The 23,019-nt window shown below is 39.6% G+C and overlaps 1 protein-coding gene across 5 annotated transcripts in view; it reads left to right on the plus strand.

Annotated features, from left to right (window-relative positions):
• The first annotated feature begins 1,040 nt into the window (after positions 1–1,040).
• The window catches only part of TTC39B (tetratricopeptide repeat domain 39B), a 148,367-nt gene continuing 126,388 nt past the window's right edge, over positions 1,041–23,019 (plus strand). The window contains exons 1-2 of one of the 5 annotated variants that reach the window (XM_072656111.1): positions 1,192–1,208; positions 20,004–20,106. Coding sequence is in view for 1 of the 5 variants with exons in the window: in XM_072656071.1 (XP_072512172.1) it covers positions 1,167–1,208 (42 nt within the window). In the remaining 4 variants the exon portion in view is untranslated. Of the gene's footprint in view, positions 1,209–13,775; positions 13,886–20,003; positions 20,107–23,019 lie in introns of those variants that run through there. The other 4 variants (XM_072656100.1, XM_072656122.1, XM_072656144.1 and 1 more) reach the window with 4 other exon arrangements.

Raw genomic sequence — 23,019 nt, forward strand, 5'->3', positions numbered from 1 at the left:
CAATAACTATTTCCTTTTTACAAATAAGGGAAGGTTTGGTTTAAAAAACAGAATTTCAAGGAAAATTGTGATTCCTAAGTGTGTATACCACATGTATTATAAATAGGAAGGTTGAAAATAAGGATGTTTGCTCATTAACTTGGATTTCATTTCTCCATTCGGCTCTCTTCTGTTTCCAAATCTCATCTGAAGATGTGGAGCTGGAAGAGACCACTAAGATCGCAAAATCCTAGGTGTAGAATTGGAAATGACCCTAGACGTCACCCAGTTGGACCACCTCGCTTTAAGGCTGAGGAAGCAGAGTCAGAAAAGTTCAGTGACTTGAGCAAAGGTGACGCCGCTTGTAAACTAAACTCGGGTTCTCTGCTCCCCACCCTAGGACTTTCCAGTCTCTTTTCATAGATGAAGAAGCCGAGGTCCTGCGGGTAACATGACTCAGTCGTGGTTACACAATGATTAAGCGGCAGGATGGAAACCAGCTTCTTGGAGGCTTTGTTAGTGGCCCTTCCATCTACCCTGCGCTGCCTCCACGCAGGCACCGGACCCATGACCTGGGCTGTGTCAGCAGTGGCCCGACCAGCTCTGGCCTCTCGTTATCCCTCCTTCAAAAGCCCTCAGGAAAGACCAAGCCGCCAGGGATGGAGCAATGCCCCGCACGCGTCACAGCCTCTGAGGGTGGAAGGGGAGGAGGGGAGAAGGGTTCTAGGGAAAGGGAAGTGACTGGTGGGAAGCAGGTAAAGGATGCCTAGGGCTGGCGGCCGCTCCGAACTTCGCTGAGGGAGGAGAGGCAGGGCGGCCAAGGTGAGCCCCCCGGGCGGAGTGGGCGGGGCTCCAGGGCGGGGGCGGGGCCTGAATCGGCGAGCTGGTTCGCTGCGCAGGAAGAGGCGGGGGCGGGGTCTGAGCTGGGTCCGATGAATGAGCCCAAAAGGGAAATGGATGGAGTGAAGGGGCGGGGCCTGGGGCTGGAGGAGGGGCAGGCCGCTCCCCCCTGCCCTCGCCCCCGCGGCCCCCGCCCCCCGTGCCCCCGCCCCCAGGACGGAGCCAGCCGCTCAGCCGCGGCGCGGGGCGGACGAGGGAGCCGGGACGCTGCGCTCGCCCGCCGGCCACATCCCGCTCCGGAGGGGCGGCTCGGGGGCGCCAGCCGCGGGAGGACGAGCGGCGGGAACATGGCGCTCGTGGGCAACGGAGCGGAGCACGAAGCGGACGAGGTACGGGGCCGCGCGGCGGGGCGGGAAGCCCGGGGAGCCGAGGGCCCGGAGCGCCCCGCGGAGGCCGGGGCCCCGAGCGGCGCAGCCAGCCCCGGCTCTGCCCAGGGCCCGGCGGTGACCCGGCAGGTGGCCCGGGGGTCGGGGTGCGGGCCCCGGCGGGGCGGAGCGGCGCGATGGGAAACTTAGGAGGAGGAGGAGGAGGAGAAGGAAGGGCCGGGGAGGACGGGCCGGGGAGGACGGCCGGGGAGGACGGGCCGGGGAGGACGGGACGGTGAGGACGGGCCGGGGAGGACGGCCGGGGAGGACGGGCCGGGGAGGACGGGACGGGGAGGACGGACCGGGGAGGACGGCCGGGGAGGACGGGCCGGGGAGGACAAGCCGGGGCGGCCCCGCGTCAGGAACGTCGGGGGGCCTGGTGTTTCCGCGTCAGGCGGGGAGCAGAGGGGCGCCTTCGGCGGGGCGGGATCCCCCGGGAGGGGGCCCCCCGCGCCCCGGCATGTCCGTGCGGGACACTTCCTCTGCGGGCTGCGGACCTGTTGACTCCTTTCCTTCTCCCTTTCCGCCTTTGCGGGGAGGGAGAAGGGGCATTCGGATGAACCCTGCGGCTTTGGCCGGGACGGGCAGCGCGGCTCTGCTTAAACGTCGGGGTGCCCGGGACTCTCGGGGCTGCCCCCCTGCGGTGCCGAGGGGTGGGCTCCGTGGCCGGCGGTCTTGTCTTTAGCTCCACTTCGGCTTCTTATTGGGGCTGAACACTCAGAGTTAGAGGGGCAGGGGGAGAAACCTCCGCGACCTCGGAATGCCTCCCGCACCGTAGCGAGGGCTTCCTGAATGCTGGTGGGTGGACGGATGAATCCTCAGCCCTTTCGGACCCTCGTTGTTCAGTCCCTGTCTGTCTGACCCCATACCGTGTCTGTCTGACCCCATTCCGTGTCTGTCTGACCCCATACCGTGTCTGTCTGACCCCATACCGTGTCTGTCTGACCCCATTCCGTGTCTGTCTGACCCCATACCGTGTCTGTCTGACCCCATACCGTGTCTGTCTGACCCCATGTGGAGTTTTCTCGGCAAAGATCCTGGAATGGTTTGCCATTTTCTTCTCCAGATCTTTATACACCTGAGGAAACTGAGGCAAGCAGGGTGAAGGGACTTGTTCAGGGTCACCCAGCTAGCGTCCAAGGTTAGACTGGAACTCAGGTCTTCCTGACTTTTTCACCTCTTGGCTCTCCTTTCCTTGCCCGTAGTACGCATTCAATCAAGGTTTGTTCATTACTAACTCCTCCTCATAGCCCTGTAAGGCAGGTGCGGTTGTAATCTTCATTTTGATGTGTTGGAAAGCTTTCTATGCTGAACTTACCTTTGGAGAGTCCTTTCAATTACAGTGCCCAGTAATCTAGGAATGCCAAAACTGTAACCATGTAGCCTTCGTACTGCTTTTGAAACTTAGTAACCCTACATACAGGCAAAAGATGAAACAAATTATTTAAATAAATTCTTTACTGCCATTCAAGCCTGTATTTAGGAATTATAACCTTTTTATTATTAATAGCTTTTGGCTGTCTTTTCGGTGTGACCTTGGGCTAGCAATCTTTCTCTAAGCTTTAGTTAATTTTTCTCTGCAATTAGGGTGATAAATACGCTTCCTCTGTGGGCTGCTGCGAGAAATGACATTCTCTGTTGGAAGGATGGATCCTTGGAAGAAAGTTACCTTGGAAAATAGGGAAGAATCTATCTTTTTAAAGGAGCATGTATGATCCTTGTAACTTGATTTGTTTTAACCTCTTCTGTTATCTGAAGGATAGCATTTTTTTTCTTTTACTGTGACCCTTTTCATATTTCCGACCTTTTTCTTCCTAGGTTGATTTCTTCTAGTGTTTTCTTAAGATATCTATATTACCCTTTTCATCACCTTCATTCCTTCCATCAGAAAAAAATATTGAATACCTTATCATTCCTGGCATTAAGTTAGGACCAAGGATTACAGAAATTCTACTTGCCCTCTTTGGAGCTTAGAACCTGTGAAAGACTGAACTGATTTATACCACAACATAGATGACGTGCAGACAAAAGCGTAAAACAAAACAGTGAAAATATTTGAAGAATATACGGTTCAAGAGCAAATGTGTAGGGAGCAAGGACTGCACCACTGGGATGAAGGACAGTGTGGTTGACCATTGGAATCCTAAATCCGTAGAGAAGAAAGTGAGTATTTCCCTAATTCTTACTGATTTAAAGTAATGGGGATAAGTTTGCGAAAATGTATAAGCAAAGTCCACAAAGGCCAGAAATTTCATTTTAGTCAAGTTTACATTCCTTTTTCATCAGTCATTTTTTGCCAGCAGGGAACCAAAGTAACTCACCTGAGCTCAATCACTTTTTCTTTTCCTTTTCCTACTATTTTTGGAGATGCTGCCTGCCTTTTCACATAACAGTGAGTAGACTAGCAGGATGACCTAAAAAGAAGGGAAGGGTCTGGATAATCCACAGGCTAAGTTGTCAGTCCTTGAATAAAAGCCAATGGTACAAAATGATTTCAGAAAATCAGGTCTTCTGTGCTTTTAGATTAGTGTTTCTAAAACTTTAAAAAATCTGTGACATGTTTGTGAACATCTCCTCCTTAAGTTCAGCCACCCAGTTTACCCATCCATCCATCTGTTCCAGGGGTTCCTAACATTTTCCTGTGTCAGGGACACCTTTGTCAGTCTGATAAAACCCTTTTCTGAATAGTGTTTTCAAATAATTGAAAAAAATACTAAACTTCAGTTAGAGATTAGTGAAAATAAAGATATAATTTTTTCCTATCCCGTTTATATACTTCCTGAAATTTAGCCATGAATTCTTTGGAGGTTTTTGGACCCCCAGTTAATATATCTGGTTATCTACTTCACATCTCCCACTATTTCCTCAGCCCTTGCCTCACCCCAGACATTTCCTTCACTGTAATTTTTATCAGTTGCCTACTTACCCGTATGCAGTGTGAGGAAACCTATGTGGCCATGATATGCTAACTTCAAGATGAGCTAAGGCACAGGATCTGTGTTGAGGAAATAGTACTCCTGGTGAATTTCTAAATTGGGAAACACAAAGGGTAGGTTTAAAAGTAGGGAAGAAGAAAATGTATCCTTGAGCACAGTATGACTTCTTCACTGAATTGAATTCAGTGAATTATTTAAAGAAGTTCTTCATTACGTCCTGGAGAAGTAAAAGAAATAATTTCTGCTCTGAAATTAACTCCCAGTTTAGTTGTGGAGAAAAAGATAAGGTACATAAAACATCTAGGGAATAGTTCTAAGGCCATAGAATGTAGATGTGTACCTGAATAGACTGTTAAGGCCTGTTTGTGGAGAAAGGCCCTTTTGCAAATGTGTAGAAGAACTCTCCCCTTTGTTCCACTGGACAGTTCATAGTGATGTGAGTGTTAAGGGAAAATTATCATGCTGCTGTAAACTTTTGGAAAGGTTTTCAAACTTTTTTTCTGATCGCCTTGTCTTGTTTAAATGGAAAGTTTTTAGGGGAAATGATTTTGGAATTTTCTAATGTGGTACCTGGCTTGATATAATGGAGTATACTAAAATTGTTAATACTGGAATGATTAAACTGACATTAATATTTTTCTTCTAGGTGCTTGAAGTGGAAGTGGGGATTCAGGAAGGGTGAGGAAAGAAGGCTTGTGTGATTCAAGTCAGGCTTTGTTTTAGAAAGTTTAATGTTGACAAATCTAATCCTGCTTTGTATAAGGCTTTTTTCCCCCCTACTTAGCTTAATTAAGCTTAGATAAAATTGAATAGAACAGGTTAAAAATACTGTAAAATTAATCCCCATAACTGGATTTTCCTGTTGAGAGGGGAGGTATGTAAACTGATATTTGTAAATTTATAAGTTACTAATAGAAAAACACATTAGTTTACCAACAGCAATAGCCCAGGTTGACAAACTTGCCTTTTCTGCAGTATTTTATGCTTTTATCTATCTCTTGAAATCCTACCCATTCTTAGAGGCCCAGCTCAAATATCACCTCCTATGCAGTATGGGGTGGTAGAAATTTTGATTGTTCTAGGGTCATGGAATCATATACTAGTCAAATAATCTCAGTTTGCTGATGAGAAATCTAAGGCCCATAGATGTTGAATGACAAGATCACTCAAAAATGAAATAGTGGAGGTGGAATCTGAGTCCCATCAGACTCCAAAGTCAGTGGTCTTTCCCTGAGTCATGACTTGGGTTTGAATCTCCAGTGTCTTACTTAGTACTTGGGAAAGTCACTTAATCTCTCTAGGCTTCAGTTCCCTAATCTGTAAAATGAGGAAACTGGATTCGATAGCCTCTGAGGTTTCTCCCAGTTCCAAATAATGAGACACGCACATATTTGTAGGGCTGTCTTTACTTCCTTCCTTCCTTCCTTCCTTCTTTCCTTCTTTTCCTTCCTGTTCCTTCCTTCTTTCCTGTTCCTTCCTTCCTTCCTTCCTTTTTTCCTTCCTCCCTCCCTTCCCTCTTTCCTTCCTTTCTGTCATATAAAGTACTCTTAAATTCTTACTAGATGAAAGCTGCCTCTCTTCACAATACGTATGTTAAAACATTTTGTTTATACCTTTCTTATAGCATTAACCACAGTCTTTCTTTATTTTTTTGAGGGAAGGGCCCATGTAGTTCTCTTTATATCTTCTATAGAGCTGAGCAAGACACTCTTGCCCTAGGTTAGAGCAGGCACAATACAAAGGGAAAATGCTGAGAGAGACTTTTGGATCTTTGTATGAAATTAATATATTTTAAATGTTAGCATATTACCTGCTCCGTGTCATATAGACATGTCATGGTACTTATTACTTGTTGAATCTGCGTAGATAATCTAATCTCTTTGAGTTTCAGTTTCCCCATTTCTGAAACAAGAATAATGCTTCTAACTACATGCCTCAAATGGCTGTTTTAAGGAAGGTGCTTTGTAATCTTAAAGTGCTGCGTAAATATGAGTAGTTTTTACTGATGGTATCGATGCTGATGATGACATTATTTTGAGAGATTCCGATAGCCTGTTTTACAGTGAAGACTGTTAGTGTACACAAGGGTCCTGATTTTTAAATGTTACTTGGGGTTTGGATAATGCTTTGTCTTGGCTCTGTTAGCACAGTACCTTATGTGTAGTGAGTGCTCAATACATATTTGTTTAACAGATGGATCTGGTACTAAGAATTTTTTTGGGCTTTTGATTTTGTGTGGCTTCCCTTGCTAATCGATTATTTTATCATTCTCAGTGAGAGTGGTCATCTCAGGGAGAGAGTCTCTTGAAATTTCTGGGCATTTATCGTAGAGATTGAATTCTTTAGAACACAAGCTTTTGTCTTTTTACCATGTTCCTCTTACTATATTAAATAAATGTCACTATTCTTTCATTGTGTGTTAGAATTCCAACCTTCTGGGTCTGCCTGCCCTTGCTTGAACAATGGCTTAGACTACCCTGTCTCATTTTCTGTTTTCCTGGTCTTTTTTTTTTGTTTTGTTTCATTTAAATATTATGGAGAACTTGCATGGGGCAGGCAATCACATGGTGACCAGAAGAAACGATACAAGGACACTCTCAAGGTCTCTCTCAAGAACTTTGGATTGGACTGTGCAACATGGGAGACACTGACACAGGACCGCTCAGCATGACGTGTCCACATAAGAAAACGTGCTGTGCTCTTTGAGCAAAGCAGAATTGAGACAGCACAAAGTAAACGCAGGATGCGCAAATTTGGGTTGTTCACCCCAAATATTCACATGGACTATCTGTGCCCAACCTGTGGAAGAGCATTCTGAGCTCGTATTGGTCTGATCAGCCACAGTCAGACACAATGAAATTTCACTTTACAATGGTGATGTCATTTTGGTCCTTTTCAAAAACGGACAACAACCAACCAACCAGACCAGAGATTTCTTTAGTGTAGGAAGTGCCCAGGGAGGAATTTATTCCAATGAAGACTTGTACCTCCTTTAAATTTATAGTTCTTAGAGAGTCACTTTGGAGGTGATGAGAAGTGGTGTGACTAGTCCACTGGTCATACACAGAATTAGCACGTTTCAGAGGCAGGACTTAAGTGTATAGGTCTTGTTAGCTGATAGCTCAGCTCTGTCATCTGTGACATGCTACCCCCTCTTCATTGGTTTTTAAAATTTATTCTTGAGTTCAGCTTCCATTTAGTGATCTTTTCATTTATATTGTCATTGTGTATTTTTTGGTTCTGAATATTTGACTCTGTAATCAATTCATACAAATCTTTCCATGTTTTTCTGAATCCTTCACATTTAAAATTTTTTATTCAACAGTAATATTCCATTACATTAATTTTCCCTAATTTGTTCAGTCATTCCTCAATAGATGGGCACCCATTTTATTTCTAGGTTTTTATAATCACAAAAAGTGTTGCCTTAATATTTTGGTATGCGTATACATATATATATATATATTCACACACACACATATATATACGCACACACATATGTATGTATGTGTATAATATACTCATGTACATATATGTATATATTATACACACACATACATACATATATACATATCGTTTGTTTCTGAATTCAACTTAGGGATCTAAGGTATGGGGAGTTATTTGTATAATTACAAATTTATTTTCAAAAGGATTAGACTATTTCAGCTGTACCAATAATGTATTTGTGGGTCTGTCTTCCCATGTGGGTCCATAGTTTTTAAAACTATTTTACTAGAAAGAAGACGTGTAACTGCCTGGACCTTTCTTAACTAGGACAAAGTCAAGAGAGCAAAGTACATGTAGTAACTTTCCTTGTGATTTGTGTATTTCTCTTTCTTTCTCTTTCTGGTAAATATGCCTAATGTGAAGTAATCAGAATAGATTCTAGTGGGTTTTTTTTTTCCACTTCTGAACTTTCAAAATTTTTAAGTGATGACTTTACAAATTACACTGAAATATTAAAAAATATATAGATGTATTTCAGGAATTACTTAGGTTTATGTTTCACTTTTTCATCACATGGCCTCTTATACTTAGCACCTGAAATACATAAATGACTTTATTGGTCTTGAATGCCTCATTTTTCTGTGAGAGTGACTGGATTCTTTTTTTTTTTTTTAAATCATATTGGTATCTTTTGCTGTTACTTCACCTACATTTTCCACTGTTTTCCCCCTGCCCTCCAATCCAATGGAAAAGTCTGAAATTATATTGAGTTTTGCAACTACAGCACCTCATGTTTGCCAAGAAGTTAAGGCACCTTCCCACGTCTCTTTTTTAGGTCCAAGATTGGTCATTATAATTTCACAACATTCAGTTTGGATTGTTTTATTATTGTTTTCTCCTTTATGGCATTGTAGTCATTGTGTACCTTGTTTTTCTGGTTCTATTTACTTTGTATTAGTTCACATAAATCTTGCCGTGTTTTGCTTATATTCATTGTATTAATAGTTGATTACCACTGTGATATTCCATTTCATTCCATTACGAACTATGGGAGATCCCCAGGGCTCCCCAAGGCCACTCTTCATTCTATGCTACCTCACTTCGTGATCTCATCGTTTCCCATGGGTTCAATTATCATCTTTATGCATACGATTCCCTGATCTATATATCTAGCTCTAGTATTTCTCCTTTCCAGCTGCCTCTTGGATGTCTTACTGGACATCTTTAACTGGATATTCTGCAGGTATCTCAAAGTCAGTGTGTCCAAACCAGAATTCATTTTCTTTTTCCCCAAGTTCTTTCCCACTTTTAAACTTCCCTATTACTGTTGCAGGTGTCACTGTTCTCTCAGTCATTTGTATTGCTAACCTCAGTTCTCACTCTGACCCCACATGTAGCTCATCTGTTGCAAAATCTTGTCCTTTCTACCTTTACAATATCTTTAGTATATTCTCTTCTCTCCACTCATGTAATCATAACCCTGGTTCCACCCTGTGGACCTCTTTTTTGGACAATTGCTGTAGCCTTCCAACTTGTCTTCTTGCTTCAGTTCTCTTGATACTTTAATCTACATAGCCTGCACTCAGTGAAGATGATTTATCTTTTTTTTTCCTTTCTTAAAATGTTTTTACTATTTCATTAAATATTTCCCTAATTACATATAATTTTTTTTTAACAGTCATTTTTAAAAATTGAGTTCCAAATTCTCTCCTTCCCTCATGCTTCTCCTTCCTCCTTGAGAAGGTAAGCAATTTGTTATCATTTATACATGTGAAGTCATGTAAAAACGTATTTCCATATTAGCCATGTTGCAAAATAAAACACAGACAAAAAGCCCCAAGAAAAGTATAACTAAAAAAAATATCCTTCAGTCTGTATTCAGAATCAGTCAGTTCTCTCTCTGAGGTAGAGAGCATTTTTTTCATCATTGATCCTTTGGAATCATCTCTGATCATTGTTTTGTTGGGGTAGCTAAGTCTTCCATAATTGTTGTTACTATGTATAATGTTCCTCTTTTTCTGCTCATTTCACTTTGCACCACTTCATTTAAGTCTCAGGCTTTTCTGAAACCAGATGATGATTTTTCTCTTTCTTTTAAAATTCTTTTCTTTTTTAAAATTTGTTTATTTATTTTTAGTTTTCAACTTTCATTTTCACAGAATTTTAAGTTTCAGATATTCTCCCTATCTCTCCCCTCTCTCCCAAGGTGGCATGCATTTTGATTACTCCTTCCCCAAGTCTGCCCTGCCTTTTGTCATCCCCCTTCTTATCCCCTTCCCCTTTACTTTCTTGAAGGACAAAATAGATTTCTATACCTCATTGCCTGTATATCTTATTTCCCAGATCCATGTAAAAACTATTTTTTAACATTTGTTTTTAAAACTTGGAGTTACAAATTCTCTCCCTTCTTCCCTCACCACCCACCCTCATTGAGAAGGCAAGAAATTCAACATAAGTTATACCTGTGTAGTTGTGCAAAACACTTCCATAATAGTCATGTTGTTAAAGACTACCTATATTTTGTTCCTTCCTATCCCTCCCCTCAATTATTCTGTTTTCAGCTTTGACCCTGTCCCTTTTCAAAAGTCTTTGCTTCTGACTACCCCCTCCACCAATCTACCCTCCTTTCTGTCATCTACTTTCCCTTTACCCCCTACTTTCCTTTCCAATTGAGTGTGTCCTTCCCTCCTTAAGCCCAATTTGAAGAGAGTGAGGTTCACTCATTCCTTCTTACTTTCCCTATCTTCCCCTCCATTGTGAAACCTTTTTCTTGCCTCTTTTACGTGAAATAATTTACCCCATTCTATATCTCCTTTTCCTAATAGATTCCTCTCTTATCCCTTAATTTTATTTTTTAGATATCATCCCTTCATTGCCTTCATATTCAGCTCATTCTGTGCCCTCTATCCATCCATCCATCCATCCATCTATCTATCTATCTCTTCCAACTACCCTAATACTGAGAAAGGTCTCATGGGCTACAAATATCTTTCCATGTAGTAATGTAAACAGTTCAACTTCAATAAGTCTCTTATGATTTCTCTTTCCTGTTTACCTTTTCTCTTGATTCTTGCATTTGAAATTCAGATTTTCTCTTCAACTCTGTTCTTTTCATCAGGAATGCTTGAAAGACCTCTATTTCATTGAATATCCATTTTTTTCCCCAGAAGGATTATACCCAGTTTTCCTGGGTATGTGACAGACGAGTTTTCCAAAGGAAGAAATGCATGAGCATGACATCCCCATTCCTCCTCCTTTCTGATCCAGCAGCTCCAGTGCCTCCCTTTTCTTCTAGGATCAGATAAAACTCTTTGGCATTTAAACCTGTTGATCATCTGACTCCTTCCTACCTTTCCAGTTTTTTCCTATTTTTTTACCCTTCATGACCTACTTGCTGTTACTTTACTGTGCTGTTCCATTTTCCTGTCTGTGCCCTTTCACTGGGTGTCACAGATGCCTGTCAATATTTTTTTATTTTCCTTGGCTTATAAGACTTAGCTCAGAGCTCGCCTTCTGAAGGAGTCCTTCCCCCATGTCCCCAGCTCCTAATGCCTCCCTTGATCACGTTCCATATAATCTATGTATCTTTTATATACCTTGTTACTTATGTATTTTGAGGGCAGATGCTTATTCTCGCTTTATATTTCCAATGTTTAGTAATATGCTGAGCACATGATATAATAATAATAGTACACACAGAACACTAACAGTAATCGTAGCTAGCATTTACCTGGCCCTTTAAGGTCTGCAAGCACTTTACATATATTAGCTCACTGATGGGGTAAGTACTTTTATATCCATTTTGCTGGTGAGACTGAGGCACATTAAGTGATTTGCCCAAGGTCACATAGCTAGTGAGAGCCTGAGGTGGGATTCATACTTGAGTCTTGCTGATTCCAAGTCCTGTGCCACTCTATCTGTACTCTTTATAGTGGTTGACTGACTGCCTAACTTACTGACAGTTATGTATCCCAATTTGTTTAGCTCTTCCCTGACATCTGCTTTGTTTCCAGTTCTTTGGTATTACAAAAAATTCTGCTACAAATATTTTTGTGGGACCCTGACTTCTTCAGTACTATGTCAGTACATTACACCTTTTCAGTATGGTCCTTGTGCTATGTGTCCCTCATCATTCCTACCTAAATTCAGAGAGACTTACAATCAGAGGAGTTGTCATCTGGCAATGATATTTTTTTAATCCCGGTAGGTGGGAATCTCTTAGTATTACTTGAGAGCATACTCAGAGCAGTGAAATAAGCTTTTTTTCAGTGTATTGACTTTTAAGAACTTTTGAGAAAGTCAGCAGTTAACAGCCACATTACATCAATAGTCTTTTCACTATGACTGTTTCCTTATAGAACAATCTTATTCCCATAGCATTTTGATTCTTTTAGGCTATGACACATGTATTCTACCAAAAACAAAATTGGAACTACCCTTCCCCATAACAAACCAAAACGAAACCCCAAACCCAACAACTCACCAACAAATAAAAGGATTTCCCCAATTCTACCTGTTTGTGTAGGGGAAATTGTGTCGGGTGGGAACTCAAACCTTCATCTGGAATTACGTAGTATATTACTATGCAAAATCAACTTAAAATTTTTCCAGGTCTTGAAAATTCTCTTTTAAGACATCATTGCTACTGATTGGTAGGATAGAATTTTAGAAATTGAAGTTTTTGTGAACCAGCATCTTTGTATTTTAATCCATATTTAAAGGGGCAGTTTGATGGGGTTGTGGATAGAGTATCAGCCCTGGAGTCAGGAGGACCCAAGTTCAAATCTGGCATTAAACACTTGACACTTACTAGCTGTGTGACCTTGGGCAAGTCACTTAACTCCAATTGCCTAGCTAATTCAAAACAAAATGAAACAAAGTTTAACTAGATGTACCCCTGTAGTTAGAATATGCTTCACTGATTGATCTTTGATGTCTGATTATGTCATTTCTCTGCTCAAAACTTACCTTTACTGTCTCCCTATTGCCTACTGAACCAAGTCCAAACTTCTTAGCTTAGCATTCATGGTCTGGCTTCAGCCAGCCTTTCTGAACTTGTTTCCTGTGACTCCTCCTCACATGCCCTATATATGGATCAGCCAAACAGGTCTTTCTACCCTTCCTTCTCCTTTATTTTTTTGCTTGCCAGTCTGCCCCAATTGAAATTTTATAGCTTTTAAGACCCAGCTCAAATGTGAAATAGTAAGGAGATCAGTGTTACTGATTTGAAAATTATGTAGTGGTGTTTAATCGCTATCATACTGCTTGCCTTATCCGGGGGTGGGGGAGGGGTAGAGAGAATTTGGAACTCACAATTTTAAAAAAGGAGGTTAAAACATTTTTTTTTTACATGTCACTGGGAAATATTTAATGAAATAAAATATATTTTTAAAAAAGTACGTGGTGGGCAGTAAAGTATAAGAAAAGTCAGGGCAGGGGCAATGAAGGGCATTGGAAACCAAGCAAAATTTTGTATTCCATCCTGGAGGTGATAGGGAGCCACTGGAATTTGTTGAGTATGGAGTGACATGGTTTGACCTGTGCATTAGGAAAATCACTTTGGTGACTGAATGGACAGTGGACTGGAGTGGAGAGAGACTTGTGGCAGAGAGAACATCTACCAGATGGCTGTTGCAGTGGTCTAGGTGATGAGGGTGCTCCAGGGTGGTGGCAGTATAAGAGGAGAGAAGGGGGCACATTCAACAGATGTTGCTAAGATGAAAGTCAAAGGGTCTTAGCAAGAGATTGAGTATGGGGGGTGAGAGATGGTGAGGGAGGAGTCAAGGGTGACGCTAAGTTGTAAGCCTGAGGGAATAGAAGGATGGTAGCACCCTCAACAGTACTGAGGGAAGGTAGGAAGAGGATAGAGGCTTTTGGGGAAAGATCATGAGTCCAGTTTTGTGCATGTTGAATTTAAGATATCTACTAGACATCCAGTTAGAAATGCTTGAAGGGCAGTTGGAGATGAGAGACCGGAGATCAGCAAAGACTAGACTAGTAGGTGTTTCATGTACCTGTGATCCAAGTGCTTGGGCGTCAAAGTGAGTAGAAAAATTTCTGTTTTCTAATTCTTGGACAGTCTTATTTTTATTATTTTTGATTTTTTTTCTCATAAAAGTCATGAGGGTTTCATTTTGTTTTCTTACAGTCACACCTTGATGAACTATATTATTGTGGAGGAAAGCAACCCAAAATATTGGATTTTCAAAATGTCTTTGATTTTTGGCACTGGGATGACTGTCTTCCATTTGAATGTAGGTGGGTCTAATGTTAAAGTGATCAATGATCTTAGGAACAACCAGAGAGTTGCCTAGTTTTTCCTTCTGCCTTCTTGCTCCCCACGCTTGCCTGTTTCCCATATTTTGTGCTGGAGATAGCCGAATTTCTCATGCTGATGTACAGCACAAGTGTAGGCTGGGTAAACTGCTGGACATTGGGATATGTTATGTCAAGTCTCACCTTCTCCCCCTTTCCTCCCTGTCTGAGTTAGGGAAGGTCATTAACTATTTGGTTTAAAAGAGTTTACAGTTCTGTGTTGTAATAGGGAAGTAAATATTTAAAAAAAAGATAGAAATTTATAAATTTTCTAACCTAGTCTGCTTTTTTTATGTTTAAACTTAAAAATAGTATAGGAAAATTGGTTCATGCTTCAGATAAAGATTGGACTAGGTGACTTCCATACTTTCCAACTCAGTCTCTGTGCCTGACTTCCTATGTGCAAGCTACAGGAAGGTAGAGTTCAGCTAAATATAAAGAATTTCCTAACAATCAGAGCTGTCTAAAAATGGAATATGCTTGCCTTAAGGAGGTAGCGAATTAAACATCACTGAAGGAATTCAAGGAGAAACTTCATGACTGTTTGTTGTAAAATGTTGTAAAGAGCTTTCTTGCTTTAGTGGAGGGTGTAGAATTCAGTCCAATTTGACTAGCATTTTTTGAGAGCCTACTGTGTGCCAAGTATTGAAGAAACAGAGAAAAAATTTTGTTCCTGTCGGTGGTAGCAAAGTATGGGAAACTCTCTGGTGAGGAAACTCCCAGTACAGTTTGGCACTTTCTTTGCTAGATATGGTCTTCTAGAGCTATCTAGAACACGGAGGGACTAAGTGACTTGCTAATGGATTTTAGATGTGAAACTTGAACTTGAATACTTGTTTTTGAGGCCAGCTTTCCACTTTCTGTGTTATGCTGTCTCATAGAAATAAAAGAGCAGTTTTTCCATAAGGAGAACTGTTCAGCACAGAATGTTATTATTTACCAAGTCTTCTCCATGCCCCCACATAAATAGCTTGACAAGCGTTTCCTGCCTTCTGGTTTTATGTGCACCCCAGACTGGGAACCCTGATCTACAGTGATGGTGCAGATCAGTCAGCATAATAAATAGTGCTATGCAACAGAATAGCTTCTTCTCTTCTTCCTTGTCCCCCACCCCAAGTGCTTAAGGTTGAGTTTTGGGGGGAAGATTATTTTCAGAACTTAGTCTTTAACAATATGATTCTGCTTGTTGAAATGGGATCAGTTTTTCTCTTCCAATATCCTGACGGTTTGGGTTTCTCAGCATGCATGGTCTTTAATGGACCCTCTTTGTGTGTGTTTTTGAGCACAGGACATTATAAAAGATGATGTGCTGCCTGGGTGGTGAGCATTTGGAAACTTGATGCTTTTTCACATGAAATAGAAGCTGGAGAAGATTTTTGAGTAAAGAGTATTTACTTACGTAAAGTTACTAAAAGCTTTTCTAAGTGGACTTATGTCTCTTTTTTTACTTTATCCTCACAATAGTCTTGGTATTATTTTCCTTATTTACTAATGAAGAAACTGAACTTTAGGTACATTGTGATTGCCCAGAACTTACTGATGGCTGGGTCAGCAACTGGAACTCAGGCTTCCTGCCTTCTAGGCCCGTTATTTTTCCACTAGACTAGATCAATATTTCCTAATCTTTGTACCTGTTGGGGGCTATGGAATTTATCTTAACAGGTCCACAAATCCATAAGGCACCAGACAGTGCCATTTTGATATGTACTTAGCTCCAGTAAAATATGTGACATGTGTAATGGTTTGTGTATTGATGGCTACATATTTTTGGTATTTCCTTTATGCCTAATAGGAAAAAGAGGGGCAGCTAGATGGTGCAGTGGATAGAGCACCAGTGCAGGAGTCAGGAGGACTTGAGTTCAAATCTCACCTCAGACACTTGACACTCACTAGCTGTGTGACTTTGGGTAAGTCACTTAACCCCAGTTGCCTCATCCTGGGTCATCTCCAGTCATCCTGATGAATATCTGGTTACTGGATTCAGATGGCTCTGGAGGAGAAGTGAGGCTGGTGACCTGCACAGCTCTTCCTCACTCAAAACAAAGTCAAGTGTGAGTCATGTCATTTCTCTGATGGTCTTCTTCAGCAGCGAAGGACAAGTACACACAATAGGGAAAAAAAAATTAATCTTCACACAAAAACACCTAGCTGACCTTTTGGCTTACATGATCATTCTGAACGCTCAGACCTGTTTGATAAAGCTGTAAAATGCACAGAAGATGTTTGTGAAAGAGAATTTTCTTCACTTGTTGCATTGAAATCTGGATGCCAAAACAAACTACTTGTGGAACCAGATTGATTTAAGGTTGAAACTTGGAAATCTAATTGAAGCAATGAAAATTTCAACCTTAAATCAATCTATAGCTCAAGGAATTTATATTCTATTGGGGAGTCAGACATAATATGAATGCAGATAAGTATATTCACCAACTAATACAAAGCACTAACAAATGGGAGAATTGGAAATCATGTATCTTTCATCTTTCAAGTGAAGAGATTGGAGTAGATGGCTTCTAAGGTCCTTTTCCAGATATAAATGTAGGTGATTTTTCTGGCTCAATATATAGCCAGTCACTGTGAGGTTGGTGACTTTCTGCAGTCCTGCCCCTCACCTGTTCCTGGTTTACTCTACTTTCATTGCTTTGGGAGCCAGGCTTCCAGTGCTTTAGTCTTTCTCAGCACTTCAGTGTTTTGGCTTTAGTCTAAAGGGCTCTTCTAATCAGAAGACAAAGTGAAACGGTGCTCCGAGTGCAGACATGAATCAGGTATGGAAAGCCAGTTTTATTCTCACACAGAAAAGAGAATACTAAGCAATAAACAATCATGAAAGACTACAATTAGCTAAGTGGTTAGTAAATGTCTTGTTTGGACATTTGTAGCCAGACTGCTTATAAGCTCTTTTACATTTCTCTAACAAAGCGTACAACTTACTCAGTGAGTGGGCAGCCATTCTGGAAAGCAATTTGGAACGATGCCTAAAAAATTAACCATTCTCTGTATACCTTTTGGCCCAACTATACCACTACCAAACTTCAATTTGAAAGAGATCAAAGAAAGAGGAAAAGTTGTATATACAGAAATTTTGATAGTAGCTCTTTTTAATGGTAGCCATCAATTGGGAAACTAAGGGTGTATCTTTCTACTAAAAAATGTCTAAACAGATAGTGGCAGGTGAATGTAATGGAAGTATTATTATGCTATAAAAATGATGAAATGGACAATTTTAGAGGAAACTGAGAAGACCTTTATGAACTGATACAGAGAAAAGTGAGCAGAACTTGAACAGTATATACATTGGTAACATTATAGAAAAAAAACTTCAAAAAAATTTTAGAACATTGATCAACACAGTGATAAACCATGAATGAGTCCAAATGAAGATGAAAACACTAGTCACTTCCTGACAGAGGTGATGGAATTAAAATAGAGAAAGGGGCACATTTTCAGGCATGGCAAGTATGTGAATTTATTTTGCTGAACTATGTAAATGTGTATTGAGAAATTTATTTTTCGTTTTTTAAAATAATACTTTATTTTTCTCCAATTACATGTAAAAAACAATTTTTAATTTCTTTTAAAAAAGTTTCAAGTTCCACATTCTCTCCCTCCCTCTCTTGCCTCCCTGAGACACTAAGCAATTTGATAAAGAATATGTGTACATATATATGTGTGTGTGTGTATTTATGTATATATATATGCAATCATTCAAAACATATTACCATATTAGTCATGTTATGAAAGAAAACTCAGACCCAAAGAAAGCCACACACACAAAAAAAGTGAAAAATAGTAAGCCTCGATCATCCTTCAGACTCCATTAGTTCTTTCTCTGGAGGTGAATAGCGTTTTTCATCCTGAGTCTTTTGGACTTGTCTGGGATCATTGTACTGTTGAGAATAACGAAGTCTTTTAAAGTTGATCATCCTATGGTATCGCTGTTACTGTGTACAATGTTCTCCTGGTTCTGCTCACTTCACTCTGCATCACTTCATCTAAGTCTTTCCAGGTTCTTCTGAAATTATTTTGCTTATCATTTCCTACAGCACAATAGTGTTTCATTACAATCATTACATTAAACAATTTTTAAAAATCTACATTGGGGGGTGGGACGGATGATTTTTGAGAAAACACTTGTTACCTGAAAAATTAAAAAAAAGACAGATAATGACCACAGCAGTATAAATAAAGTCAATGTGGAGAGTGAGAGAAATGATTATTAGTAACCAATGAATTGAGAGGATCCAGAGTTCTCCTCTTTTTCTAAAGTCCTGACTTTAAAAATTCAGTCTCTTGAAGGACTGTACGGATAACGAAATTGGACTTTTTTGCTCAGACCCCACCCAGGTAGGGTAGCTATTATGTTCTAATCTGGTTTGGTGGGACATAATTCTTTGAAAAAATTGCCCAAGGCTGGGGTTAATTTAAGGATTAAATGACATAATGTTCAGATCTAATCCCTCATTGTAATATTTATTCTCTCATCCATTGTTAGCCAATCAGGGTTGTCACCCCAGAACATTCCTCTTCCAAAAGAATGTATAAACCCTGAGCTCGATGCTGTGGTGGTCCTTTTTCTAAGAGAAAGACAGCCAAATGACCATCCTTTTTTAAAAATGTTGGTATTATTTGATAAAGTGATTAAATTACCCAGAAATTATGTCTCTTAAACTTTTTTAATCGCCAGACTTGTAAGGAGTCTTATTTGAGTATATAAGGAAGTATTTGTAATATATATATGTATATATCTCAATAAATTTTAAAATTTATTATGTAATAATATATGTATAAATTTAAAAAAAATAAAATGAAGGGTATCACACATAAAAAAAGCCATATAAAGTTTAGTGACTTTTGAAGTATAGTTTTAAAGTGTTTTACAGAATAGTTGGACCAGTTTACAGTTCCAGTTATTTAGGAGTCTTATACCACTATTGTTTTAGAAAAATCTGTGCACGTGTGATATTAAGTTTAAAAGTTAATATCAATGCTAATAGTGACATCTGGTGGTTCCTTTATAGTTCTGGTAATTTTAAACTCAATTTTTACCTAGAAGTTGTAGGAAATTCCAGTAAAGAATTGTGTGAATTAGTAATTTTTAAGCGTTTAAAATACTTGTATCACTCAGACTATGAAAAGCAGAGCACACATCTAAAACTTATACTTCCTGACTAGATTTTATTTTTATCCTTATCTGTAGTGAGCAGTTCTCTTTATCAGTGTGTATTTTATATTTTTTGTTTCCTGAAAATTGCATCTGTAAGAAATCTGAATTAATATAGCACTAAATTAAAAAAGAAGTTTGGGCTTGAGAAATAGGGAAAAACATCATGTTAGGAAAATGTATTTTATTATTTTGTCTCCCAGAGATAAATATAGAAAATCTTGATATTTCTGCTTAATGGTAGTACTTGTGAGAAGTTCAAATGATAGCCCTTAACTAGTCCTTTTTGATTCATTTATTTATTAAATATTTACTGATTATCTTACTCAGTATGTGTAATGTAACAGTTCATTCTCCTCCTGTCTCTCAGACGAGAGAAGATGATTGATTGAAAGTTGGTAGTTAATATTTCTGGTATGTTGGGAGTAGGGGAAAATAAAGATTGTTTTGCAAGTGGGAGAAATATTCCCAGAATGGATTCTTGTCTGTAGGAGACTTGGGACTAGGACATATAATGATTAAGAACGCTTTCCTAGTGCTCTGCCTCTCCTTTATTTATTTATTTATTTTATTTTTTTGAGTGGGGAAGGCAAAGCAATCAGAGTTAAGTGACTTGCCCAAGGTCTCACAGCTATTAAGTGTCAAGAGTCTAAGGCTGGATTTATCCAAGAATACAGGTCCTCCTGGCTCCAGGGCTGCTGCTCTGTTCACTGGGCCACCTAGCTGCCCACCTCTCCTTTATTTTTAAGATCTAGGTATATACTAGTGATTTTATTAATGTAGGGAGCTCCTGGTGGAGAAACTCTTGGTTCAGAGCTGCAACTATTCTGCAGTTTCATTGTCTAATTGCCTGAAGCTTGTTCTTTATCCCCAAGGCCACATTGACTTCTCTGTTTTAAGGTGGTACATAGGGAAGGAGAGGAGAGAATAAGACATTTGTGAGACCAGAGAGACTGGCTGACAACTTGGGAACTATGAAGAAAATAATGATTTCATGTAACAGGTAAGCATATACCATTTTACTATAATGCCATGGGCTGGAGAAGGAGGAATTTTCTGAGAGGAAACAACACTGGATTTGGAATCAAAAAGACCGTGGTTCTCATCTTGCCTCTTTCTTACTCACTTCCTTAAGTGACTTTGGACAAGTCAGCCAACTACACTTGCCCTCAGTTTCATCCTCTGTAAAATGAGGAGCTGGACTAGATCCTTCTGATCCATCTCTTAAAGAAAACTGTAGTGCTATATAGATGTATTACTTCTGTATGATCTAGAAACTCTTTGTCCCCTCTACGTCTTAGTCCTGCACTTACTTTCCTTCATGCTTTTCACTATCTTTACCTGTTTACCTTCAACTTTGGCATTGAAGTCACTGAAGTCAGCATATATGTTGATTTAATTTGGAGGTTCTTATCGAGCTGTTTATGAAAATTTTCCATTTCATGTTTTACAACAGCCTTACATTCTTTATGACATGCATCCATGACACGTACATGCACACAGTTGCATAGATATACGAGTTGTTCAGTTGAATACAGTCTGGACAATGGATATTTTTCATAACTTTTTTCCCCATGTGTTTAGTTAGGTCAAACTCATTTGAATGATTATGGACCTCGTTTAGGAGGCTTTGCGGTGTTTTGGGGCATGATGTGATCAGCGCGATGTCATTTACAAACAAGTATATCTGAAGGCCCTTCCTGTCTGTAAGGGAATCACGTGAAAGCCTGTTCCAGTCTAATATACCTCATTCAGGATAGTTTTGATATTGTGGAGGTGGTTCTGAAGGACATTTATTTATCCTCCACACAATTGCTAAAGTGATATTCCTAAATCAAAAGTCTGAGTGTTCTGCTGGCTCCCTATTACAAAATTCTTTTGTTTAGCATTTAAAGACCTTCATAATTGGTTCGTATTTGTATTTTCCTGTTGAGTTAACCTTACTCCTGGAAACCCTTTTCCTTAGCTAAAGTAGCCTGCTTATTCCTCTCTTATCTCTGTCCTCTGTCCTAGGCCTTCCAGCACATCTAGAGTGCTCTCCCTCCTCTCCTTTACCTGTTTGAATATATAATTCAGCCTTTCTAGAGAAAGCTCATTAAATACCTGTGTCACTGAGGCCTTTACCAACTTTCCAGTTAGTGTCCTTCCCAGTTTGTATTCACTTTTTATGTATTTTGTTTTTACTTAAATGTGTTGTATTGTTTTCCTTGCATTTCCATTCTTAAATTCCCTAGAGGTGATTTTCCTTAGTTGGGTCTCTTGCCAAACTTTCTCTAAACTGTGTTTTTCCTCTGTGACTATTTTATGAGGCAGTAGTCATAATAATCCTTTGTCATTCTTCAAAGTGTTTTATATATCCATTTATATTTTAAGCTGGTTTTGACCTTGGCTGCCATATCTTTCTACTTGGTAAATAAGTAAAATACTTGCTAAATATGACAAAATTGCCTTTTTTGACAAATTGGTCTTTCTGTTTTGGTAACTGATTCATGAAATTTTTATAAACAGTGTTGAAGTTCTTTCTTCTATCTGTTTCGTATTTTTGGCCTCAGTTATAAAAAATAGATCAGATTGGAGTTTTAATTTCAAGTCATATATTTTTCTTCTAGTTTTGGATTCATTTGGATCTTTTTTCTAACAAGTCTGTGGCCTCGACTATACAGAGAAATGTGAAATAATTCATGAAAATGAATATTTGTTAAAATACAGTTTTTCAAAAAAATATTTTTAGGAGATTTTTTAGGTTAGGGCCTTCTGATCCATTTCTTAAAGAAAACTTTAGTGATATATAGATGTAGGACTTCTGTATGATCTAGAAACTCTTTGGTCCCTTTACTGTCTTAATCCTGCACTTATTTTCCTTCATGCTTTTCACCATCTTTACCTGTTCAGCTTTGGCACTGCAGTCATGGAAGCCAACATATATTGATTTAATTTGGAGGTTCTTTTCAAATTGTTTGTGAAAACTTTCAGTTTCATATTGTGCATAATTTGTGATTATTTTTATGGTGGTCCTGGTACTTACCATGAACAATATAATATGAGTTAATCCAGTGCCGTATGAAATGTTTATTGTTGCCAATTTTTCCAGTTTGATTCTCTCAAGAGTCTTTGAGCTCTACTTTGATTTAGCTTCAAGTTTTATTTATAGCTAGAAGATTAAGATTAAAATGATTCCATTCCCCACTAGTATAATGCTTTTTGGTCATTGGATAAGGATGTCCCATTAGGATTTTCAGTATTTAAGTTTATAGATGTTCTAAAACAATTGTGTGATTATTAGTGCCCTCTCCTTCTTTCTGCCTCTCTACCATTATCCTTGTAGAGATGAAAGGGGATTAACAGAACTCTGAATCATTTTGCATTTTTCTTTGTTTTATGGTCCACCTACTTATCATGAGCTTCTCCATACTTATCTAGTTTGTTTCTTGGGCAATAGGCATGTTCTGTTTCTGCAATCATGCTGGAAGCCTTTCCAAACTGTTAGAACTTTTAAGAGTTGCTGGCATTCCTTGAAAAACTCAGGGTCTCCTCTTAGCTGTTAAGAGGCATCAGTAGGACTTTGTGAAGGATACGCAGATTATAATCATAAAGATAATGTATTAGCATCTATAGAGCTGATAGGCTCTAGATATGCATTATAGACATGCATTAGAACGTATAGTCTAGGACTGAAACTTAACTTAGGTGATACTCAAATTACTGGTGACCTCTTAAATGCCAGTATAAAAGTTGTTTCTTCCTTTTCATCTTCCTGGACTTACCCAAAATATTTGGTTCTGTGAATCACCACTTACTTCTTCACATCTTCCTTAGTTTAGTTTCCAGGATTTTCCTGATTTTCATCCTTTCTTTTTTGCTGCTTCTAAAATGAATCTGAGGTTTTCTCATCACTCTATTTCCTATGAAAGTCCTA

The sequence above is a fragment of the Notamacropus eugenii genome, chromosome 1 (genome assembly GCF_028372415.1).
Source record: "Notamacropus eugenii isolate mMacEug1 chromosome 1, mMacEug1.pri_v2, whole genome shotgun sequence".
Classification (NCBI taxonomy): domain Eukaryota; kingdom Metazoa; phylum Chordata; class Mammalia; order Diprotodontia; family Macropodidae; genus Notamacropus; species Notamacropus eugenii.